Consider the following 22,110-nt stretch of genomic DNA (forward strand, 5'->3'; position numbering starts at 1 on the left):
CTCGAGGTATCGCTCCAGAGCGGCAGGTTAGTGAACGTGATCACACGCGCCTGCACAGACGCTGGCGTCGACGAGAGGGCAGTGACAAGCGCGGTGTAATGAAGCGCCAAGTCATCGAAGACCATCACGACAATCGCAGACTTGTCCGCGATCAGAAAGTCGACAACGTCGGCGACATCCGCAGCCGTCACCGCGAGCACAAAGTTGATCTGCCTGCGAACAAGCGCACTCCCCACGGTCTTCGTGGAGGGCACCATGACCACAGAGGGGTTGTTATAGTTGAACGTCGCAGCAGACTTGTACAGCACAGCAGTGATGCTCGACGCCTCATCATCGGCGTAGCCGTGCAGAACCACACGCACGCCAGAGCCGATCGACGTCACACGCCTCAGAGTCGCAAGGTTCTCGTACAGCAGGAACATCTGCTGCTCCAGCGTTGGCATCAGGTACACGTAGTTCCGCATCGGCTCCACTAGATGTGGCCGGGGGTAGACGGGGGCAGGGACCAAGTAGCCATCAACCCTCATACCCTTCGTTATCGCTCCCGCTACAACGTCCGCCGTGTAGTTCAGCAGTTGATGATCCAGCAGCGCCTGTGCGGTAGTCCGCTGGACGTTCAATGTGGTCACACTCACCGGGTGCTCTGTATACTTCAGGTAGCGGACAAGTGCTGAAATGGCAACGTTCAAGTCTAACCCCGCCACTGCGAGCGTTGGATCGTCCGTGAAGACCAGCGTCAGAAAGTGCAGTGGCCGCGGCAAGCTCGTGTGGGTAGAGTAGCAGTCGTTCTGCGCGTAGTTGAAGCCGGACTCCTCAATGGTGTTCCACGTAGCGCTATCAAGCTTCGAAACAATTGCCGCACGCCCGCCCTGGTTGCAGTAGCACACAGCACCGAGAAACGCGGCAACGGGGTTGCAGGGAGCGCCGTAGTCGCCAAGCACATAGTCCCCGCCAATTATGTAGCGCCTCTGCTCGAACGCATACCCTTGGTAGGCAGTCCTGTCCACGATCCACTCCTCCTCAGCAAATGTCTGCATGATCACCGAGCCGAAAATCCATCCAGTCAGCATCAGGTTCGCTGCGTTCGGGTGCTCGTTGAAGAACCTCCTCACGTCCGCGGCAGAGTCCGACGACGGTGGCTCATGCCCCCCCGAGCCGTACTCCCGCACAGCCTTTGCCTCGTCAGCCCACAGGCTCTCGTCGACGCGGCCGGTCTGCTCCATGTACTTCCCCATCTCGGCACGGAACGCTGGAATGTGCGTTGTGTTTGGCTGTGTCAGCGGAAAGGATGTGGCGCTCGACATGAGCTGTCCGTCCACAGGCGTCAGCTTCTCGGCCATCGCAAGGTCGTAGTACACCTGAAACGCGATCTTCTGCAGCGGGAAGCACGTCATGATGTACGCCGACGATGTGCGCGGGTCCGTCAGCGCGACCCGCAGGAACTCCGCAACCTGCCTCCCGGGCATCCCCCACAGAATGATCACATGCGGGTACGTGTTCGCCATCGCATCGAAGGCCGTCATGTCCACAGCAAAGTCCGTCATCGAGTGCGGCGCGGAGTACAGTGCTGGCGGCTCGAGTCCCAGCGGCGTCATGAGCGCCACAATATCCTCGTACTCGCGTTCTCCAAAGTCCACGCCCGTCAGGTACATGAACGCAGTGCGGCGACCACGGATTGTGTTGGCCACGTGCTTCACGATCGCCAGGAGCTCCGCACGTGGCTCCGCACGCATGAAGTACACGTTCTCGTTCCACGCGCGCACTGCACTCGACCCCGTGAACGGGCCCAGGAGCATCAGCCCGCTGCTCTGGATCACAGGGCTGCTCAGCAATGCAGCAAGGCGCGTGTCAGAGTACGGCCCAATCACGCCAAGCAGCGTCGGGTAGTCCTTCAGCGCCTTCGTCACCACGGCTACGATGTCCGCCCGGTTCACATCCGGGTCGGGGTCGATGATCCTGATGGGACGGCCGCCAGCTGCAGTGTAGCCGGCGTTGTAGAGCGCGGCGTCGATGCCCAGCCACAGCGCCTCTGCATAGCTCGCCATGTAGTCCGTCATCGAGTACATGGCGTTCAGCAGGTACACAGGTTCTTCCGACAAGATGCCCGCACCCGCAGCCCACGCCGTAGGCGCTGTGAACACAGCGAGCGTCAGCGCGCCGACAATCAGCAAAGCGGCAGCCAGGAGTGGCGAGCGTCGGTACGTGTGCAGCCGCTTCAGACCGCCGGCCACACCACCTGCGCCGCGCCCGCAAATACGGCGCGGATGAGGTGTGCCCGCGTGCATTGCCGGGGAGGGGCAACCGGCCGCGATAGTCGTTGGGAAAGGAGATGCGCTGGGGGGGGGCAGCCCAGCACTCCGGTGGAGAGGAAGAGAGAGAGAGAAGAAACAGCTCAGAGTTGTGTGTGTAGGTGGGGGGTGTTTCGTTGGTGATCGAGAATGACAGGGAAGATGTTGGGGGAGCGTAACAGAAGAAGGTGAGTGATGATTCGTGTGGCGTTCAGCGAGAAGGGAAAAGAGCAGCAGCTTTCATAGCAGCACTGCTTCTCAGCGCAGCCGTGCCCTGCCATCCCACAACAGTCAGACGCCACAGGGCCATCGCGCGGCACGGCAGTGCGCCGACCCAGCCATCGGAGCACGGCCCCTCCCCAAACGTCATCCGCCCGCCCCGCCCCGCAGGACGCGCCTCGCCGTCGCCGCTCCCACGGTGGGCCAGTCGCCACCAGGGGGCCTCTCACGGAGGGACGCAGGCTCCACACACCAGCAGGCAGCGGGAGGCGGGCGAGATGGGCTCGAGCCGCGCTGGCACGCTGCCCATCACATGGGTGGTGCAAGCGTGCGCACGGCCGCAGGTCGCTCCGACGCCACGCCGTCCAGGACCGGACCGCCGACACCCGCAGCAACACACCGCCCTCACTCAGCTCACGTCGTAGGTGCTTGACCTCCCGCTCACCACCCGAGGAAGCTGCGGCGGCTTGGCTTCTCCCCATAGAGAGTGGGGCCGTGGGGGACCTGGGGACACCCCACGCACGGTGGGAGGGCTATGCGCCCTCCTCCTCCCCTGCCATTCCTCCGTGGGCTCTGAGGAAAAGGAGAGAAGAGGCCGTAACGAAGAAGGAATGTAATACGCGATGCATCCGATGGACGGGGGGGAAGCGGGGAAGAGGAAAAACAAGAGACGTGAAGACGTTCGCATGCACGTGTGTGTGTACCTACACGTGCTCGGTGGAGAAGGGGGTGCGAGAGGATGACTGAGAAAACGTCTGAAGTATCAGAGAGATGCAAAGGCTGACAAGAGCAGGCAACTGGCAAGTGCCGTCACTTGGGGCTGTGCGTCTCTGTATGTGTGGGATTACAGGGCGCAGCATGTGCGCTTCCTACCCCCCGAGTGCACAGCGAGAAACGGGGGAGGATCTTCTAAAATGGCCTTAGGAAAGGGGGGAAAGGGACACCATCCGTCGGATACGCTTGGCAACATGGCACGCAGCCCTCACAGGCACAAACGCACATCATGCACAGGAATACGCTGCGCTGATGGCTTCTGTGCGCCGCCGCAGATGGAATTTCTCGTCCCCCTTTAGTGGTGAAAACCAAAGCACAGAAGACAGAGAGAGAGAGAGAGATGCACTCACGACCAGACAGCAGGAGCATCATGTGATTCACAATTAAGGGCACGCACATGACCGCCTCATATCGAAGGCAGAAGAATGACACACCTCGGCATCAATCCGCCATATCGCTGGCAGCGATGAGGCGCTTCACTGCCACAGCAAAGGCAAACGACGGCCCCCACTGCGCTGGCTGAATAAAGGCATCGTTGTGGTCCTTTTCCGTGGTCATAGCGGCATCGCATCGAGCGCGCTTAACTGGCCAACGGCCGATACTCTTGCCAACGGCGGCGGCAGCACCGACCCTTGTCTTGTTCGTCTCCTCCTCCACTTCCTTCAGCCTACCGCGCTGCTCGTAGCGGATCGTCATGAGTTCGAACTCGAGCTCGGTGTCCTCCTCCGCGTCGCTCAAGGCATCCTCGTCCGACTGGCCAAAGGCAGTAGTGAACCCGCCGAGGCTCAGGCCCTCGCGCGTCTCAGCGTCGACCCAGGCCGCACCACTCAACCGACTAAACGCGAGGCACGAAGAGGAACTGGGTCCCTGTTGCAGGGTGAGCAGTGATGGAGCGCTGCTGTGCACCAGCCGCACCCCAACTGCACGTGACGTGGTAGATTCGGTCGACCCAGATGGAGCGCCAAGATGCGTGGTCACCTCCACCGGGCCACCGCAGCGCACCGTAAAGGAAATGAGCCCGCACTCCTCTATGAGACAGGCAAGCAGCTTTGACATGAAAAATGGTAGGACCGCACAGCACGACAGCGACAGCGTTGCTGATGTAGATGACGACGTGGAAACTGGGGTCAGGTAAGATGGTGGTGGGGATGGAATGAGACGCCAGACGTAGCGACGGGCAACAACGGCAGGACGCGTGGGGCGCTTCGCCACCGTTGGAAAGAGGGAAGAAGGAGTAGCTGCGGCTGCGGCTGTAGCCAACAGAGATGATGGATGGTGGTCTTCGTGAGCGAACACGGGTGCCTCTTCGGTGATCCGACCGACTTGATTGCAGCGCGTAGCGCCTTGAAAAGGCATCGAAGAGATGAGCGAGATGTTGAAGCCGGAGAGAGCGGTGCCGGCTTGCACCACCTTGCTCAGTACCTCACGCACCCCTGCCGAAACGTCCTCCAGGGTATCCGCAGCGTCTTCAGCGCCACCAGCGCGCCCCTCCACCTTCTCTTCCCGTTTGGCTGAAGAGGGTGAAAGTAGTGGTAGGTGCACCAGCGCATCCCACACCACCCACACTGGATTCACACCGCCAGGGCTCAGTCGGAGTGGCTCCGCCATGAGCGCTGCCCCGCCAAACCAATCTAAGCCCACCCCAGCAGCAGTACAAGTCTCTGTCAAGTACTTCTGTGTTATCCGAGAAGAAGAGATGAGGCAGACGAGCAGGCGGCCCTTCTCCACGCAAAGCAGCGCGCTGAGGTCCTTCCAGGATGGATGGCCGAGAAGGCGCATATAGAAGGTGTGGTGAGTAGCCATACCATCAGCGGCTGCAGCAGGGCTGGCGCCTAACGCAGCCCCGCCTACAGAAACGCACGTCTGCCGCAGCTCACTGAGGCGTCGGAATGAGTCGTGTAGTGCCTGGACGTATGCCCCGTAAGTCATCGGTGAGTGGAGAAACGCAGCCGGCGAAGGACCACCTTGAGTCGGCGGCAGCGGTGCTGCTACGCTCTCCGAGAGTGCGGCAGAGGTACTGAGATGATAAACAGCACCAAAGCGCTCGGCGACGTCATGCAGACAGCGCTGAATGTGCGCCATACAGGTCATTGTCGTAGCTGGACTGGGCAGCAGCGTCTCTACAGACGTCCCCGTCTCGGCTGACGTCGACCAGGCAGGTGTTGGCACATCATGCCCGATGGATACATCTATATGAACCTCGCAGCGGCTGAGAATGCCGTAGTACGGCACTGACGGAAACATTTTCTGGTCCCACTTAGCGGCGGCGGGGCGCGTCTGCTGCGCGGCCGCCAGTAGCGCGGGAAGGTCTGCTGACTGCTTCGCGGGGGCGCTGGCGCCGCTTCCGGACGACAGCGGAGTTCGAATGCCACCGTCACCTGGTGCAGAGGCTGGAATGGGGTATCGCAGCGCCGACAGGGTAGTGGCGTCGTCAGCGAGGCTCTTGCCCTGCCGAAACCCAACGCTGCTACTCTGGAATATGTTCATGGCTGCGGTGACTCCTGACGTCCGGGTACGTATGCCCTTGGTCGACCTGGAGTGTAGGAACAGCTGCTCGCGCGTCTATCCTGGTGTAGGTGTCACTGTGTGCGTGCATCAGTGCAGGAGCTCACGTTGTCGAAGGATTTGGTGGGCGTAAGCCGGAGAGAGAAGCGAGAAAGGCAATAAAGGCCTACACGGCGCGAGGGAGTGGAAGGTGCAGGACAACGGCCACGAACATAGAGACAGGGGGAGAGCGAAAACCCTCGCCAAGGCATAAATGACGGCCATGAGGAGGGCCGCGTCGCTCCCCCCTCCCCTACAAAAATGACCCCCGACCTCAAATGTTGCTGAGTAGAAAAAAGAGGATGAGCCACACACATAAGTGGCGGCCCGCATCTCATCCTAGTCGCAGCAACACTGTCTGAAAGACATCATGCGCAGCGTAGTGCGCGCAGAGAGAGGGAGGAAGGCCAAAGAGGTGTTCAAGCATAGCACACAGCCTGAGGAGGTGCAAAAAAGAGCAGGACTCGCGTCTCTGCGCACCAGAGGCGCTCGTTTTTCCGGGGAGTCTGTTTCGCGCTCTTGTGCGGAGCAGCCTGAGTGACCGAGACTGAGCGCAACAAGCGAGAGAGAGAGAGACAAACAGCCTGCACACAAGGCGAGAGACAACACTACGCAGCTCGGAAGTCGCCTCACAGACAACATGGCGAACGCAAGAAGCGTAAGAAGAAGGAGAGGGCCATCACAGAACGCCTCTCTCTCCCTCCCCGCGGCATTTGGGAGCTGTCTTCTGGGTCACGCCATTCGGCCTCATGCCGTGCTCGTGACAACAGCGAGCTGCTCTCGTAACTCGCGAATGCGGGCATCAATTCGCACAATCACTGCGTCCGTCTCACGCAACGCGCCGCTGCTCCCCACCACCAGCGACAACCGCTCTGTCTCCAGGCGCTGAAGCTCGCGGCCGGTGTGCTCCACGAAATCGCAATGGGCTGCTGTGTTGTGTGTCGGTGTAAGCAGCGCAGTAGCCGCAGCCCCAGCCGCGAAGGACGAGGTGGAAGATGGCAGAGCAGCGGTTCCACTGCCCGACGCCACCTCACGACCCTCACGGCCTGCCTGAGGTAACTGGCGCTGGGAAACTGATGTCGGTAGAGATGGTGGCGAGGCGTCTCCTACGTGGCGGCGAAGCTGCTCCCGTCGACGTACTAGTGCGGCAGTCAGTCTTCTGTTCTGGTCCTCTAGCTCACGGCACCGCTGCTGAGCGACAGCCATGTCTAACGCATGCCGCTGCGTTTGTCTGTCTAGCTGCAACTGGTGCTCGGCCTCCCACTGAAGGCGCAGCTGCTCCACCTGAAGAGATGAGGATGCAGTCCCACCTCCTGCAGTGGCCGTGATGCCTCCGCTACCGGGGGTGGGAGACGTCAGCTGCTGCGTGCGGTATCGACTGAAAGCCTCATAGAGGGACAAGTACTCCTGCTGCGCCTGCCGCTGTCGCTCGTCGGCACGCCGCGTCTGCGCTTCCGCTGCCTTCACCCTTTCTTCCAGAAGTCGCGCACGGTGAGCAATGGTGTCGTTGGCTAGTCGCACCTGGGCCCGCACTTCATCCTCAACACGTTGCTGGGCGTCGAGCAGCTGCTGCCGCATGCGCCGCATGTCCTTCTCCATGTCAGCCACACGCCCCTGCCGCTCCGCCAAGCGTGTCTCTTCTGCCTGCACCGCCTCTTCGCGAAGCGTCACTGCCGCGGTGCGCTGCTGCAGCGCCATCAACGCCTCCTTCTCCCGTCGCTTCACAAGTTGCTTGAGATCTGCAAACGCAGAGCTCCTTTGTTTTTCAAGCTCTTTGCGGAAGCGGTCCGCTTGCACAGCCTTCCACAACTCCAAGTCCCATGCCGCACGGTACTCGGCCGTGTCCCGAACGTCATGCACTGCCGCTTCGGCTGGCACTGACGACTCTGCGGAGAGGAAGGGAGTACTGTCCGAGATGACGAAGCGTGCAGTGGTGGGATGTGGGGGCGACTTTTCGCCTGATGTCGCCGCAGGATTCCCTCTCGTCAACGGAGCGTCTTGCGACGACGAGGAGCTGCGACCTGTGGCTGTCACGGAAGTTTCTCGAGCTCGTGGGAGGCTGTGTGCTGACGTGATGCGCGCGTGAACACCGCTGTCGGGGAGCAAGGCATGATCCAAGGGGCTCCTTCGTTGCGCTCCCGCACCGCCTCTGTCGCCATCGCTTTTACGGTTGCTGCCACCGCTGCCGCTACTACTACCCATCACGCCGGAGGAAAACCGGTGGCTACCGCCCGAGTCACTTCCAGCACTGCGATGCATCCTGGACTCACGCCTAGGTATACACAGAAGCACACGCCTTCCGCCGACTCTTTGGTGGGGCTCTCTGTAGAGTTAGTTGCGACTCCCCAACGCACAAACAAAACACTGTGAAGGAATATGGCGGAGAAGGCGAGAGGGGGGGCTGCGAACACTCGCGAGCACAGCAACTGAGAGAAGTCAGCGACGGTGAGGGAAAGTGCACACGACCACGAATCACTCGTGAGCAGTTAAATGGGTTGTACAGGTCTATGAAGGAAAAAAGAGGAGCGTTTGTGTGATGATGATGATGTTGATGATGAGTGGGGGGAAGTGTCAGCGCTACGTTCGCGTCGTGGGGGTGACGAGGGAAGCAGTGCAGTGCACATGAGAACGATAAACAGCCGCCCCGCCGTCGTCTTCACAGTGAAGGAAATAAATCGACTTCTCGGTGGTGACAAGCGAGCCGAGTAACGACGCCCGACCTCGATACAAGAGAGAGAGAGAAAGAACACACGCACACACAACTAGAGCGCACGGAGCTGCAGCAGGATACCCTTTCCCTCCTCGTCGAAGGCACCCTTTGGGGGGAGTGGAGAAATGGGGCACCAAGGGAATCTGCGCTTCAGTGTCTCTATATCGGTGTGGGTGTGGGTGGGGGTGTGTGTCTGCGAGGGTTATCACCCTTGCTCTATGGCACGCTTGCTAAAGACGTTCGTCACGCCGCAGACGGCATTGGCATAGACGTTGCAGAGAGGAGGAGGTAAGTGCAGAGAAGGAACGATGTGGTGAAGCAGGGGAAGATGAGAAGCAGCACCGTGATCGCGAGGAGCAGGGGGGAAGGGGGTGGTGGTTCGAACGAGTGTCGCAGGAAGGTGCTACCACAGCGTTTCAGGCGGGATGACGGGCCACAGCGCGCGGTAGACCGCTGTGCCGTCTGCGAAAAAGGGGGCTAAATTTTTTTTGCGCGGCACGGAGAGCCGCACACCCCATCGAATGGGCGGGCCAACACAACAAAAGAGGGCCAAACATGTGAAAAGAGGAGAAAAAAAAAACGGATGAGCTGCACTTCGCCCACGTCGTCGTCGTCACACACACACACACACCAGTGTGGACTCCACATACTCCTCGTGCGTTCGTGCACTCATGCGTCTCTCTCTCTCTCGCTCTCTCGCTGGCCACGCGTGAGTGGGCGCCCCAACCTGTGGAAACAACAGTGCACCACCAGGCCAACCGAAAGAGTGCGACAGCGAGGCGCGCTCACTTCGAGGTCGAAGTGTGTGGATTACGGACAGGTGGGCGCGGAGAAGGGGGACTGACCGCGACTGCGAAGCGTCGAAGAGGGGCTGCCAGGGTGACGCAGAGGGGGGAATGCCGCGGGTTAATCAAATACGCATCCGTCCACTGGCACAAATTGCTGCTTTGCTGCTACAACTCGGTTGCGCCTCGGTCATTTTATTTTCGCCGTCTTTAGGTATGTCCTTCGTTGTCCTACGTTACAGTCAAGCACACAGAGACTCTGCAGCGTCCAAAGAAGCTCAACAGCAAGCGGGCGGGAGAGCGACACAGAGACGGTTCTGCCATCCACGTCAAGCAAGCCTAAAAGAAAAATGCACCCAAACAGTGAAGGGTGGAGAAAAGAGGACACACACGCACGTGCACACACATGAGCGGCAGTTCTAGGCCTCTCGCTGCAGGTAGGCGTCTAAGGCCGACAGCATAGGAGTACCAGCGTACATGCGGCGCAGCGTCTCGGCCGCGTACGTACGCAGGTCCTGCGTCTGCGTCAGCACTGCCTCCTCCTCAATCCTTTTGACTCCGGAATGATGCTGACGCAGCATCTCGTTGGCTACTTGCCACAAGCCGTAGGCCGCACGCGAGTTGTTCTGCTGTGAGTTGAACAGAAGCGACTGCGAGTACTCGATAGCACAGCGCGGGAGATCCCGCTTCATGTAGTATAGCTCGCCAAGGCGCACATGGGCAAAATAGGACTCGGTGTCGAGCAGAAGACACTCCTCCGCGTAGTAGATTGCCTTCTCGATGTTGCCGATGAGGTAGTGCAGGTTGCTTAGTTCGCGATAGGTCGACAAGGCGTCACCGCAGTGCACCTCTAAGTACGTGTGCTGTTTGTCATCCTCATCCGTGTAAACGAGGTCCTTCTCGAGGACACGGATGGCCTCCTCATAGTGGCCATTGCTCTTGTAGATGGCGCTCAGACGTTTCACACAAAAGTCGTTCGTTGGCATATCCTTCAGCACCTGCTCGTACAACTTCTTCGCCTCCGGGATCTTGCCTTGCGCCTCCAGGCACAGGCCGCGCAGGTGACTGACGCGAACAGACTTCTTGCCGAAACGGCTCTCTAGCAAGTTCAGGTACATGGTAGCGTTTTCAATACGACCGCATTCGAGGGAGGCAATAAGCACCTGCTCGTACACATCATACAACTCGCTCGACGACAGCCCACTCGACCCGCCAGCCAGCAGATCTGTGGCTAAGAAGAGCATCTTGTTGGCATTGCGTGCACCGCTAGCGCGGTAGTTCTGCACCAGCGTGATTTTCTGCTGTCTCGACAGCTGCTTGAGGTCCACAGGCGTCAACGACTGTAGGGAGAGGTGGCACTCGGAGTCAGACATTCTGTTCGGAGGGTGAACACGTGGAAAGTGAGAAGAGGGGTGGCCAGCGTTATCACCAGGATGACGAGACGAACTGTTTTACTATCGTGTGCGCACAATGACCATTCCTTTCTACAAATAAATACTTCGCCGCGAGAGGGCGCGTGTGTGAGGGAGATTGTGGGAGAGAGGGAAGAGGGAAGACTGAGTTGCACCGAGGCCACGGGCGAGTCGGCGTGTTCGCCTCCACCAATCCGACCTCTGGGCGGCGCGTGCGGCCGGGCCGCTCACGCTGAGGCCGGCCCGGCAGGAGTAGAGCGCGTCCCCTGCGCACGCGCATCCACACGCGCCTGGGCGGTGCGGGGGCCCTCACAAGAATGCGGTGCCACACGTCCGTCCAGCCCCCCGCCTCACCGAGCGGGGACACGAAGGCGGCAGGGGGGCGGGACGTCCCCTGCAGGCACGGGCAGTGGAAGCAACGAGAGAGGGGGGCACAAGGCCGCTGGGGCCATTCGCAGCCAAAATGCAAGCCAGGCGGTGCACTGGCAGGTAGTGCACAGGCCGCACCCCCACTGGACAAGGAGTGCTCCATCGCCCCGCCGACCTCGTCGCGCCGCGGGACCCGGACGAATGCGCGCATACACACAGACATGACGGCAGCAGGCAGACGCGCGAGACGATACGCCTCTCCACAGCGACTGGCGCACTCACCCGCCAGCGTAGGACGGAGAGACGGGTAGGGGGGTTGAGGGAGGGGGGGGTCCAAGGAAGCGGGAGGGCGTCGCCGGCACTCGCTTGTCCATGAGAGCGCCTTCATTATAGATTACCTGTATGCATATCTGCACAGAGAGAGCCTATTTCATCACAGAGGAGGCGCATTGTAGACTTGCAGGGATAGCGAGAAATGAAGAGACGGAGAGGCGCACTTCGTACGTGTTAAAACGGCGTTACGCGCGACCCCAAAGGAAAGGCAGCGACGCAGAGAGGACGGGGGAGGGGCGCAAGAGGAAAGGAGGCAGGCAAGGGAGCAGGAGAGAGAGAGAGAGAGAGAGAAGGCAGTGACATACACGCGCGGGTCAACGTCACGCACGCACACATCAGCGCAGTTCCCTGAAATTCATCTCCCACTCTCTTCAGTAAAGCATACCTCTGCCGCCGCCACAGGTGCATGCGGCAGTCCCCCGGGGGAGGAGAGGTGCTGCGCGGTATTGATAAGAGCGGCGCTTCTGCACGTTTACTCCCCCAATGCCTCTCCGTCTGCCCCTGTATGTCGCGGCATCGTTTTCGAGGGTTTGCGCATTTGTGTAGCCCATCACGCACAACAAAGAGAGGGAGCCGTGCCAGCGAAAGAGAAAAGTACAAGAGGACAAAGAGGATAGCACGAAGTCGTTCATGCGCCACGTCGCTCCCCTCCCCTCCCCCCCACGCCTGGCCCCAACACGAGCGCCGACGCCCAAGAAGGGGCGTGTGTATTGAGAAACAACCCAAGACGAAGTGAATGCGGCGCGTGCTGGTAATGAGAAAAGAGGCACGGAAGTGCGGGAGAACGAAGCACAAAAGGCTTGACGCGAAGAGATGCCAAAGGCCTGTGATTCGACAAATCACATGTGGCCATCCCCTTCCCCGGGATCACCACCGAAACTGCCTTTCCCTCTCGCACCGACACACGGGCATACACAACAGCGCCACTCCTATCACTCCCATCGTGTTATCACAGAGAATCCGCTTTTCTCCGTCACCGTGACGCAGCGGTTCACCATGCGCTGACGGTCGTCCAGCCACTCGCGATACTCCTCATGTCGACGCCGCCGACGCAGGCGCTGTGCGGAATCCTCAGCGTCCTCTTCATCACCAGAGGTGCGTCGCGGCCTCCGCGAGCTGTGCCTCCTTCCTGCGAAGTCCTCAGAGGCACCGACCAAGCTGGGACGACGCACCAGTAGGCCCTCCTGCTTCGATTTCGATGTGTCACCAGCACCAGACCCCTCCATCTCCGCCTTTAGAGCTGCCTTCACCTCCTGCCGAAAAGCCTCGCGCAGCCGCTCCCGCTCTGTTGCCTCCTCGGCAGCCTTGCGGCGCATTCGCTCTGCCTTCGCTCGTTGGCGCTTGGCCAAGTCCGCCTCCCACGCTGCCTTTCTCTTCAGTTTCGCAGCAGACTCACGGGCGAGTCGCCGGCGCGACTTTTCATCCGCCTCATCTGGTGACGCTGAGGTGGTACCGCGGAGAGGCGTCCCACTCCATCCACCACCCTGGTGCCGTTCTGCCGCCGTGTCGGAGTCGTCATTACCGAGCACCGGGAGCGGCGAAGACCCGTTCAGGATCGCGCGCACGTACTCCGGTCCCTCCAGCGGCTCCTCCGCCGCCCCCAAGGGGTAGTAGCGACGATCCAGCCGGAGGTAGCGTCTGTTGGGGATGCCGCCGCTGACTGTAGAAGCCTGGGCAGCATCCGATGACTCCGCAATACTTGCCCAGAACGTGCTCAGCTGTGTAGAGCTCAAGGTGTGCTGCATCGCAGCGATAAAGCTGCCACTGGCAAAGAAACGCAAGAGCGTGTCACTGTCACTGGGGAAGAACGGCAGCGCGTCCTTGCCAGAGACGGTGTCCTGAGTCACCTGTGCGTCGCCCATATGGGTAGCCTTTAAAATGTCGTACTGATTGATCGTGTGGATGCCGAGGACTGGGTCACGGCTGCGCAGGCCTTCCTCCTCAGCCGCATTAGCGGCTGCCTGGTCGTCGTCGGCGGCGGTAGCGGCACCATCATTGAAGCGCGACTGCAGAGGAACCAATATGAGAACCGATGGCACCTGCGACGCATGCAGGCCTTCCGCCACCGCCGGCAGCTGCTCAGCGTCGAGCCAAAACACCTCGGTTCGCATGATCGGTGTCCAAGCACGTTCAACACGGCTGCGCTCCTTTGAGCCTTTGGCGAGTGTCGTGTTATAGAACACAGTCGTGTACTGTAGCCGCCGAGCTAGCGCCGCCGCGACATCAATGTGATGGTGGAACCATAAAGCGTCACTTTCGCGCAGAACAAAGATGATCTTCATCGCCCGCTGCAGCGCTGTCAGCTCGTGCAGGAGGTGTGCTGCCGAGTCGAGCTTGCGAAGCGGGTTCGTAGTGTTGAAGGCATCCATTGCCTGGCGCCATTTCTGCAGCTGCGCGACTTCGGCGCCCACCGATGCCGCGCAGGCAGCACGCCACGCGGCAGAGGCGGCAGTCGCCTCCGCCAGCTCCGTCACAGTGCCGATAGACTGAGGTGGAGACAGATCCGAGACGGTTTCCACAAAGCCAGCAGATGTCGAATCGTTAAGATACGCCGCAACAGTGCTGGACCACGGGGCCATCGAAAAGGTGTGCTCTGTGCGTAAACCCCACGCCGCAGCGACCACCGACGACTCTGTCACCAACGTCAGCAGCGCATTACCGGCCTGTGTTGCAATAGAGGAAAGAGCAGCGAGCACCTCCTCGGAGCCATGCCTGGTGAGTCGCATGTAGGACATGGACACGAATGCCGGGAGGACAGACCGGGACATGCTTGCCTCGGCAGAGTCACGGACAAGTTTGAGCGTGTCGCGCACCTCAGAAGGGCTGAAGACAAACTGAAGACTTGGCATGAGGTGAAAGGTGACGGGGTCGATGTAGCGGGCGGGCAGCTCACTTAGCACCCAGGAACGCAGCTCGAGGTAGCTGGCACTCGTCAGTGACTTACTCGAGTAGTACACAGGTATCTGGAAGGGGCTCGCCGCGATGGTGGCGCCCGGCGCCACCTGCACCTTTGCAACTCGTCCGTGGAAGAGCGCTAGTGTCGGTATACTACTGGCGCCTATGAGCAGTAGCTCTATAAGGCGACGCTCAGTGGTACCCATCGGTATCCTGTACTCGTGCACCCGCAGTGCCGATGACGGCATGTCTGTTGCGATATGTCGCACCTTTGCGCGCAGGGAGTCGACAATGGGGGAGTTGGCAGCACTGCTCTCTGTGAAGAGGATGAGCACAGGGTGCGTAGGAAGCGGCAATCCCGAAGGAGCACCGCTGCCTTCCTCCACCCCACCGGTAGCGATGTAAGAACCGCTCGTCAGCACGTCCAGCAGCGACGCAGCTGTGGGAAGAGTAAAGGTGCGCTCCGTATAAGCGGTCGAGGCAGAAGGAGGCTCATCCACAGAATCACCGTCGTGTCCACATACCGGTGTCCCCTTGAGCAGAAGCACGGCTGCAATGACAACAACGAAGGTGCAGCACAACACCGATTGCGGGGGTGACGGTCTGCACATGCGTGGCAGTAGGTTTGACGAGACCATGACACTAGTGAGAGACGGAGCGTGGGTGTCACGCTCCTCTGGGGTGGAGCGGTAGGGGTAAAGAAGCAGGGAAACTGCACCAATGAATAAGAGAAGAAGCGAATAGGGAAAGACCGAGAGGTCGATCAGGTTGCACAACAGCAGCAGAGAAGCGGCGCGCTAATTTCTCGAGAGAGGGGTCGACACCTCAGAAAGAGAGAAGGAAAGAGGCGGCTTCGGTAGAGGAGTGACAACGAGGCTGTGTGTGGGAGGAGGGCGAGGAGGGGGTCAAGAAGCGGGAGGTCGAGTGTTGCTTTAAATGTGTGGGCCTGCGAGTGTGTTGTAGGCGTGTGTGAGGGAAAGGCGGAGGGTGGGGGGCCAAGCATAAAGGAGGATGTGCAGGCATGGGATAGGGGGGTGGGAGCCAAGGCTACAAGCACCAACAGGGACAAGGACACTCATGTAGGTGGCTTGTAAGGGCACCCCGTAGCCGCCTGAGCAAGTTGCAAAAATCGGCTGTAAGTAGGCGGTGCCGCTGTGGTGGCGGCTCCGTGTTCTCCTCTCGTATTACTCTTCTCTCTCCCTCTCTCTCTCTCTCTCTCTCGTTTCCCCTTTCAGTTCTATGAGCCTGTGGGAGCACCGCGCCGTCTCTCTTCTTATTTTGCGCGCCGTTTTGCCGGCTTGACCATGCGGCGCGCAAAGAAGAAGAAGAGAAGCGAGTGATGTAAAACGAGTGAGAGGGAACGGAACTAAGCAGGAACAACGACGCATGTGCGTGTGTGTGTGTGTGTAGGTGGGTGTGTATTAGAGCGCCAGCATCGAAAGAAGAGACGAGCACGTTCGATCCCTAAACAATCGAGAGTGCGGCGGGAGAGAAAAACTAAAACCACAGAGGAAAAGAAAGACAAGGCAAATGGAAGCAAAATAGAGAGAGAGACATAGGCACATACACGAACGTGGCACAATTCGTATGAGGCGCACAGGCCTACGCACAGAGAGAGAGAGAGGGGAGAGAGACATGCGTAAAATATATAGGGGGAGGGGGGAACAGGCCAGCATGACGATGTGAAACTTGAAATGGTTGCTAGGAGGTGGGGGAAGGGAAATAAGGGGAAGAGCCAGTTTGCTACATCCCCCCAAGGGGTGTGTGCCTCTCCTGCGCGCGCGTGTATGTGCCTCAATCCGCGTGCCTGCTCTCTACTGTTTGAGGTGCACGTGCAAGTACACGGAGGCAGATGGGCCGCCGCTGTGCGTGCGTCTGAAGGTAGATGACTGGACCTCATTGCCTACCCCGGAGTGCCTCGCAGCCATGTTTAACAGAGAGACACAGGCGCACACACACATACACCCACAGCAACGTCACTCCCTTTCCCACCCTAACCTCCAGCCCCCACTCCATCTCACACGCACAAAGCCAACGCCAACTAGAGTGAACGACATCCGCTTCGTTAGGATGCAAGTAAAGAGAAGTCAGCCAAATGAGGGAGAGATGGGCGGACGGGGGAGATGAAGAGCAGCCGCGCACATCTGTGCAAGTGTGCGCCTTTTCGTGTACGGAGACAAGCGATGCCCTGCAGGCACATGCGCCCATATATTTCCGTCTCGCCTTCGCTACCTCAGCTGTGATATAAAACCTTAAGAAAATTACCACCTTCTGTTCGCGCTCGCTCCTTCATACAACGGTGACCTCTACCGAACACGAAAATCGACCCCTGGCACACATAGATGCACGCACATCCTGGCTCTGCATTGATCGAGTACAACACCTGGAGAGGCAGGGTGGAGGGCGATATCGAGGAAGCGCGAGCAGGAGGCTCCCCGGCGAAGAGGTTCACGCACCGAATGCCGGTGTATGGGTCTGCGGGTGCAGCTTTGTTTTGCTTGCGTGTCCCGGCCTCAAGGCAGCTACAGTGAAGAGGGTGTCCTCCGGCGCTTGTCAGCGCCGAGCAGGACGATGTTGCGGCACACCTCCCACGACTTCACAAAGGCCGGAATGGGCAAAAACTCAAAGCGGGAGTGAAAGTTGTGGGCGCCGGTGAAGAAGTTGGGTGTGAGGAGTCCCTGCGCGGAGAGCGCCGCGCCGTCCGTACCGCCACGCATTGGGATAATGTTCGGCTTCACGCCCGCCGTCTCCATCGCCTCCAGAAGCAGGTCAATCGCAGTGCGGTCGTCCTTGAGCGAGTTCGAAATGTTAGCGTACACGTCCTCAATGACAATCTCCACCTTGCCTGTCGGGTACTTCACCTGTACCTCCTTGGCCGCATCCAGCATGAAGGCTTTGCGGGCCGCGTACTTGGCGAGGTTGTGCTCGCGCACCATTGCCTCGAGCCTCGCCTCGGCAGGGTTCGCCTCCATCTTCGAAAACCACCAGTACCCCTCTCGCAGCTCCGTGCACTCCGGCGTCTCCTCACGGTTGAACTTGTTCATGAAATCCATGGCCATCAGCAATGGGTTCACCATAACACCCTTGGCCGACATTGGATGCGCAGGGACACCGGTGAACTTGATCGTGGCACTGGCGGCGTTAAAGCACTCGTACACCACCTCTCCCAACTCGCAGCAGTCAAGCGTGTAAGCGAAGTCGACGTTGAAGCGCGCCTTCACGTTTAGGTGCTTTGCACCAACCAAGCCAATCTCCTCATCTGGCACAAAGCAAATAACGATGTCACCGTGCTTCTCCTGACTAGAGTCGAGTTGGGCAACCATCTCCATCACTGATGAAATGGCGGCCTTGTCGTCTGCGCCGAGCACGCTGGTGCCGTCACTGAAAAGGATGTCTTGGCCGACGTACTTGCGCAGTTCTGGGTGCGCCTTCAACCTCATCCAAATATCCTTCCCCTTGTTCAGGCAGACATCACCGCCGGTGTAGTGAATCCGCTGCGCCTTGACATCCGGGCAGAGACCGCTGTCGAAGGTGTCGAGGTGGCAGATGAACCCGATGCGCGGCGCGCCAGGCACATTACCCGGCTTCACCGCTGTCACCGTCGCATACTTGTCGCATATGATATCCTGCAGGTCCATCGCCTGCAGCTCCTTGGCGAGCAGCTCCGCCAGTACCTGCTGCCCCGCAGTGGACGGGATGCACTTGCCAAGGTTGCGCTGGTTGCTCTGGGTGGTAATAGCGGAGTAGCGGCGGAAGCGCTCCTCCAGACGCTCCTCAATGGGCTTAAGAGACATGCGTGAAGGGTGGGAAAATGACGTTAGCGAGGGAAGGAAAGAAGGAATGGGGAGAAACTAGACAAACCGCAATAGTGAAAAGGAGGGGGGGCAGGGAAGCATACGGAAAGCGTTGGATTCGAAAGAAATGTGTGCTGATCGCTGAGGAGAGAGAGAGAGATGATGAACGTGGGGGATTCGTGGTGGAAGAGGGGGTGGGGGGAAATCATGCACATGCACATCCAAGTGGCCAGGCAGTGGTGCCCGGAAAGCAGAAGAGAGAGAGAGGGGGGGCGGAGACGGCTAAGCGAAAACATGCCAAATAGCGCAGACGCCCGTATTACGTTGCATCGCCATCTCCTGCTCTCTCCGAAAAGCTGAAGCACTGCCGCAATCTTCTCCATGCTCACTCCGCCCATGCCAGCTTCGTGGGTCTTATTCCTCACGAGAAGGGTGAGCACACCGAAGTGGAAGTTTCTTTCCGGCCCTTTGGCCTTTCTTCGTCCGCCCAGCCGATAAAGTGCAGCGACATCACCAACCCGCATTAGACCACAGAAATGCATTCTGCAAGCACGGTGGAAAGATGACGAGGCACGGTGGGGGGAAGAGTAGGGACTACAGGGAAACGAACAGACGGCCGAGGCGAAGAACACACACACACACCCACACACACACAATATGCACATGAGCACAGAAAGCTGTGTGCTCATGACACAGAGAGAGAAAGAGAACGAGCGACATAAAAGAGGGGGAGCGACCCCTGTCTGCTTTGCCTCCCACCGCCTCCCCATACACACACCTAATCACCGACTACTTTGCTTTTGGGGGGGGGGAGGAGAGGGGAAGAGGGGGAAGAGGGGAGGGGCTAATTTACATGCGTACATACGTGCCAGCAGCACCCATAAATGTGCATACATCGCAACTGAAAAGGGCGCACACACACACGTTTGAGCTCAGCCTGACCGCCGGAGCGTGGCTGAGGGAAGTGAGAGAATCCTGCGATGTCCAAGCGACCAACAGCAGTACAAGAACGGGGGGAGAAGAAAGCAGCGCACGAGTAAAAAGTGAGGCGCACACGGATTCGATACGCGGACGAAAAACAGCAACAACACAAACGAACACGAACGCCCACCCACTGCGCCAGGGCATACCCTTACGAGAATGGGAGCAGCAACGCACACACGCCAAGCGGAATGGTGGGAGGGAGTAAGGGAGAGTGTGGGGGGTGGATGTGGGGGTGGGCGGAAGGATGGGGAGCATAAAGAGAGAGAGAACAGGAAGAGTGAAAGGCTGTGGACTGCGAACGCAGTAACCCTGCATGCGCATGCAGTATTCGGCTGCCAAGGATGAACGCATGGAGACTCGCCTCTTTCATCGAAAACAGCCCCACACGCACAGCCATTACACAAGCAAACCATCGCGGCTACCTCAGTGCTCGACGACCTTGCGCACCTGTTCGACCGCCGAGGTATCCGTGCCACGCAGCCCCTTCAGATAGTGCACCACATGCGGCGGCTGCGTTGCCGCGTCGTGCAGCGTCTGAGTCGCGGAGTCTTTGTGAGGGTCCGCCTGCATTGCTGCCTCACGGCGGAAGTGCGACGCGGCGGTCTGCGAAGAGTGCGTCCGCATCCGCATGAGGTTGGCCAGCTTCAGTGCGTGTCGGCGGAGGTCCCACTCATTCCAGAAGTAGCTGTGGTCAATGTAGGCGTCGATCTGTCCTGTCTGGGTACCGCAGTCTTGCCTGTTCCCCTGCGCGTGCTGTGCGTTTTCCACATCAGTCGTCAGCCGTTCCACCACCCGCGACCCCTCCAAGTACAGCTCGCGCGGCAGATCTCCAGCCCGCCCCATCACGAGACTCAGGCACGGATCGGCAGCGTGGAAGACGTGCAAGCACCCCTCCACGTACCGCCACGGATCAGCCGCAAAGGTGCGCATTGCAGCTGCGTCGGCAAAGATGAAGTAGAGTGGGCGCGGCATGGCAGCAGGACTGGTACTACCGCTCACCTCCACACATCCGAGTGACGTCCTTGACGGTGAGGATGATGAAGATTGTGACGGTGCTTGGCCAGGCAGCAGAAGTCCAGAGGTTGGGCGCCCGTCGAGAAATTGAACGGGGCAGTAGCCTCGCATCCCGCAGAGCGACTCAGGGTAAACCCGCGCCACGGTGGGGTCGACTGTGTGTAGCGGGAGGTCGGCGCGGTAGCGCGCGTGAACGCCAGAGGGAAGTCGCTGGCGCGTTGTGTCGGAGTCAAGCAGGGCAGTGACCTCAGCAGCAAGGGCACTCGCAGAGGTGACAGGGGGTGCCGGTGCATCCTCCGCGAGGGCGAGCGCGTCCTCTGCAGCGACTCTGGGCAGTGTCGAGGCGTACCCAGCAGCGGACTCTGTTGCAGCGCGCAGTAACGCTGCCCAGAGCGGAAGTTCGTCGGCGCAGCGCATACCCGCCTCATACGCGTCTGTCAGCTCCATGAACCGGGGAAACACCACCTTCTTTGGAGCCGCCTCTCCAGGTGCGGCGGCGGCGACGGCGGTCGGTGAAGAATCGAAGGCGGAGGCATTAGCGGACGAGGACACTGCAGCTGAGGCCACTTTGCTCGTCGGCATCAACAGCTGCCGCAGCTCCGCCAAAAGTAACGTGTATGGCTGCATGACGCGGTTGTTCATGCACTCGCGGAGGTGCTGGAGTCCACATTGCACATGCCGGAGAACGTGCTGGACCAGAAGAATGTGGTGGTACTCCTCCTTGAGCCGCTGATGAGCCACGGCATCCAGTGGACAGGTCGAAGACACCAGCAGCGCACGTGTTAGGTTTACACGTGGCTCCAGCTCAGCCACCGCCTCCGCCGACTTCACCTCTAGCTCCGCCAGTGGTGTGTCCACAGACGTGGATAGCGACATTAAGTCCATGCCGGCGCTGCGACCCATCTCCTTCTGATAGAGCCGTAGTCCCCACGTGATGCGGCGAAGCTGCCGCAGCTGGCACGTCTGCTCCACACGGTCCTGACACAGGAATGCCGCCACCTGTGCACGAGGAAGAACTGAGCTGACGGCGGAGAGGGTCTCGTTGTGTGCCGTGCCGCTGCTGCCGTTATCCGCCTTCACCGTGGCTGATGTCACAGGTCCGAGGTCGCTGTAGTAGTGCGCAAAGCAGACCGCGAGGGATCCCCAGACTTGCTCAGCACTCGCCATCTCAGGCTCCATAGACATCAGCGCCCCCTCCAGTTGCACTCGAATAGCCTCCTTCTTCACCTCTGCTTTGTGTTGTTGCACTTTGCGCGACATGCACAGCGTGTCGCAGCGGACCTGCAAGGACAGCGTGGCGAGGCTAGGGAGGCTGCAGCGATGAAGAAGATAATCAAGCATGTCGTCCGCCAAGGCTTCAATATGAGGGATGCTCGCCGCCACATCGCCAGCGCTGTCAAGTCGGTCACGCTCCTTCAGCAGCCAGAGACGTGTCAGCAACGCTGCAAGGTCGAGCGTGATAGCGGAGCTCATGGGACGGTCTCCTGCCTGCTTGTGATAGCGCGAGACAACCTCCTGTGCCACCAGCGGTATGACGTCCATCGCGGCGAGAGGAGAGGTGAGTGGGGTGTACAGGGGGTGAAGGAAAGAGGGTAGAAGATGGATACAAAGGGAGGAGTCGACAAAGATATTCGATTGCCCACCGATCGACCCTGCGCTTCTGCAAGTCGTACCGGCACGGCTGACAGGAAAGACAACTAAAGGGAAACGAGAGGTGTGCGTTGGAGAGAGGTGGTTTAGTAAGGGGGGAGAGGGGGGTGAGAGAGAGAGGGGACGGTATAGGAAGGGAAGAGATTGTTGGATGAAGTACATGAGACGTGGACCAGGTGTTGGAGCGCACAGACAAACAGGGGGAGAAAGACAAGCAGACTAGCCGACTCATGCGTGCAGCTGTAACTCGCCGTGTCTGAGTCCATGACCACCAACGATTTCATCTACTTTTCCTAGCAGTATTCTCCAAGTAGCAGGAGGGACTAGGTAATCCGCAGC

General features: G+C 59.6%; 7 protein-coding genes across 7 annotated transcripts, besides 1 other annotated feature; all 7 read right to left on the reverse strand.

The window, feature by feature from the left end:
- LPMP_170110 (receptor-type adenylate cyclase b) lies at positions 1-2,285 on the reverse strand (the record flags this gene model as incomplete). Its single annotated transcript, XM_010699400.1, has 1 exon — positions 1-2,285. A coding segment is annotated over one exon (2,285 nt), but the record flags the coding sequence as incomplete, so codon positions are not given.
- A 260-nt stretch (positions 2,286-2,545) lies between these two features.
- Positions 2,546-2,971: a repeat region.
- Positions 2,972-3,722: 751 nt separating this feature from the next.
- Positions 3,723-5,768, reverse strand: LPMP_170120 (hypothetical protein; the record flags this gene model as incomplete). The annotated part of the gene is made up of 1 exon (XM_010699401.1): positions 3,723-5,768. The coding sequence occupies one exon, from the start codon at positions 5,766-5,768 to the stop codon at positions 3,723-3,725; it is 2,046 nt and encodes a 681-aa protein (XP_010697703.1).
- Positions 5,769-6,572: 804 nt separating this feature from the next.
- LPMP_170130 (hypothetical protein) lies at positions 6,573-8,027 on the reverse strand (the record flags this gene model as incomplete). Its single annotated transcript, XM_010699402.1, has 1 exon — positions 6,573-8,027. The coding sequence occupies one exon, from the start codon at positions 8,025-8,027 to the stop codon at positions 6,573-6,575; it is 1,455 nt and encodes a 484-aa protein (XP_010697704.1).
- Positions 8,028-9,739: 1,712 nt separating this feature from the next.
- On the reverse strand, positions 9,740-10,693 carry LPMP_170140 (hypothetical protein; the record flags this gene model as incomplete). The annotated part of the gene is made up of 1 exon (XM_010699403.1): positions 9,740-10,693. The coding sequence occupies one exon, from the start codon at positions 10,691-10,693 to the stop codon at positions 9,740-9,742; it is 954 nt and encodes a 317-aa protein (XP_010697705.1).
- A 1,673-nt stretch (positions 10,694-12,366) lies between these two features.
- On the reverse strand, positions 12,367-14,967 carry LPMP_170150 (hypothetical protein; the record flags this gene model as incomplete). Its single annotated transcript, XM_010699404.1, has 1 exon — positions 12,367-14,967. One exon carries the CDS (start codon positions 14,965-14,967, stop codon positions 12,367-12,369), a length of 2,601 nt encoding a protein of 866 aa, XP_010697706.1.
- A 1,884-nt stretch (positions 14,968-16,851) lies between these two features.
- LPMP_170160 (peptidase T, putative) lies at positions 16,852-18,123 on the reverse strand (the record flags this gene model as incomplete). The annotated part of the gene is made up of 1 exon (XM_010699405.1): positions 16,852-18,123. The coding sequence occupies one exon, from the start codon at positions 18,121-18,123 to the stop codon at positions 16,852-16,854; it is 1,272 nt and encodes a 423-aa protein (XP_010697707.1).
- A 1,407-nt stretch (positions 18,124-19,530) lies between these two features.
- LPMP_170170 (hypothetical protein) lies at positions 19,531-21,663 on the reverse strand (the record flags this gene model as incomplete). The annotated part of the gene is made up of 1 exon (XM_010699406.1): positions 19,531-21,663. One exon carries the CDS (start codon positions 21,661-21,663, stop codon positions 19,531-19,533), a length of 2,133 nt encoding a protein of 710 aa, XP_010697708.1.
- Positions 21,664-22,110: the final 447 nt, after the last annotated feature.

The sequence above is a fragment of the Leishmania panamensis genome (assembly GCF_000755165.1).
Source record: "Leishmania panamensis strain MHOM/PA/94/PSC-1 chromosome 17 sequence".
Taxonomy (NCBI): Eukaryota; Euglenozoa; class Kinetoplastea; order Trypanosomatida; family Trypanosomatidae; genus Leishmania; species Leishmania panamensis.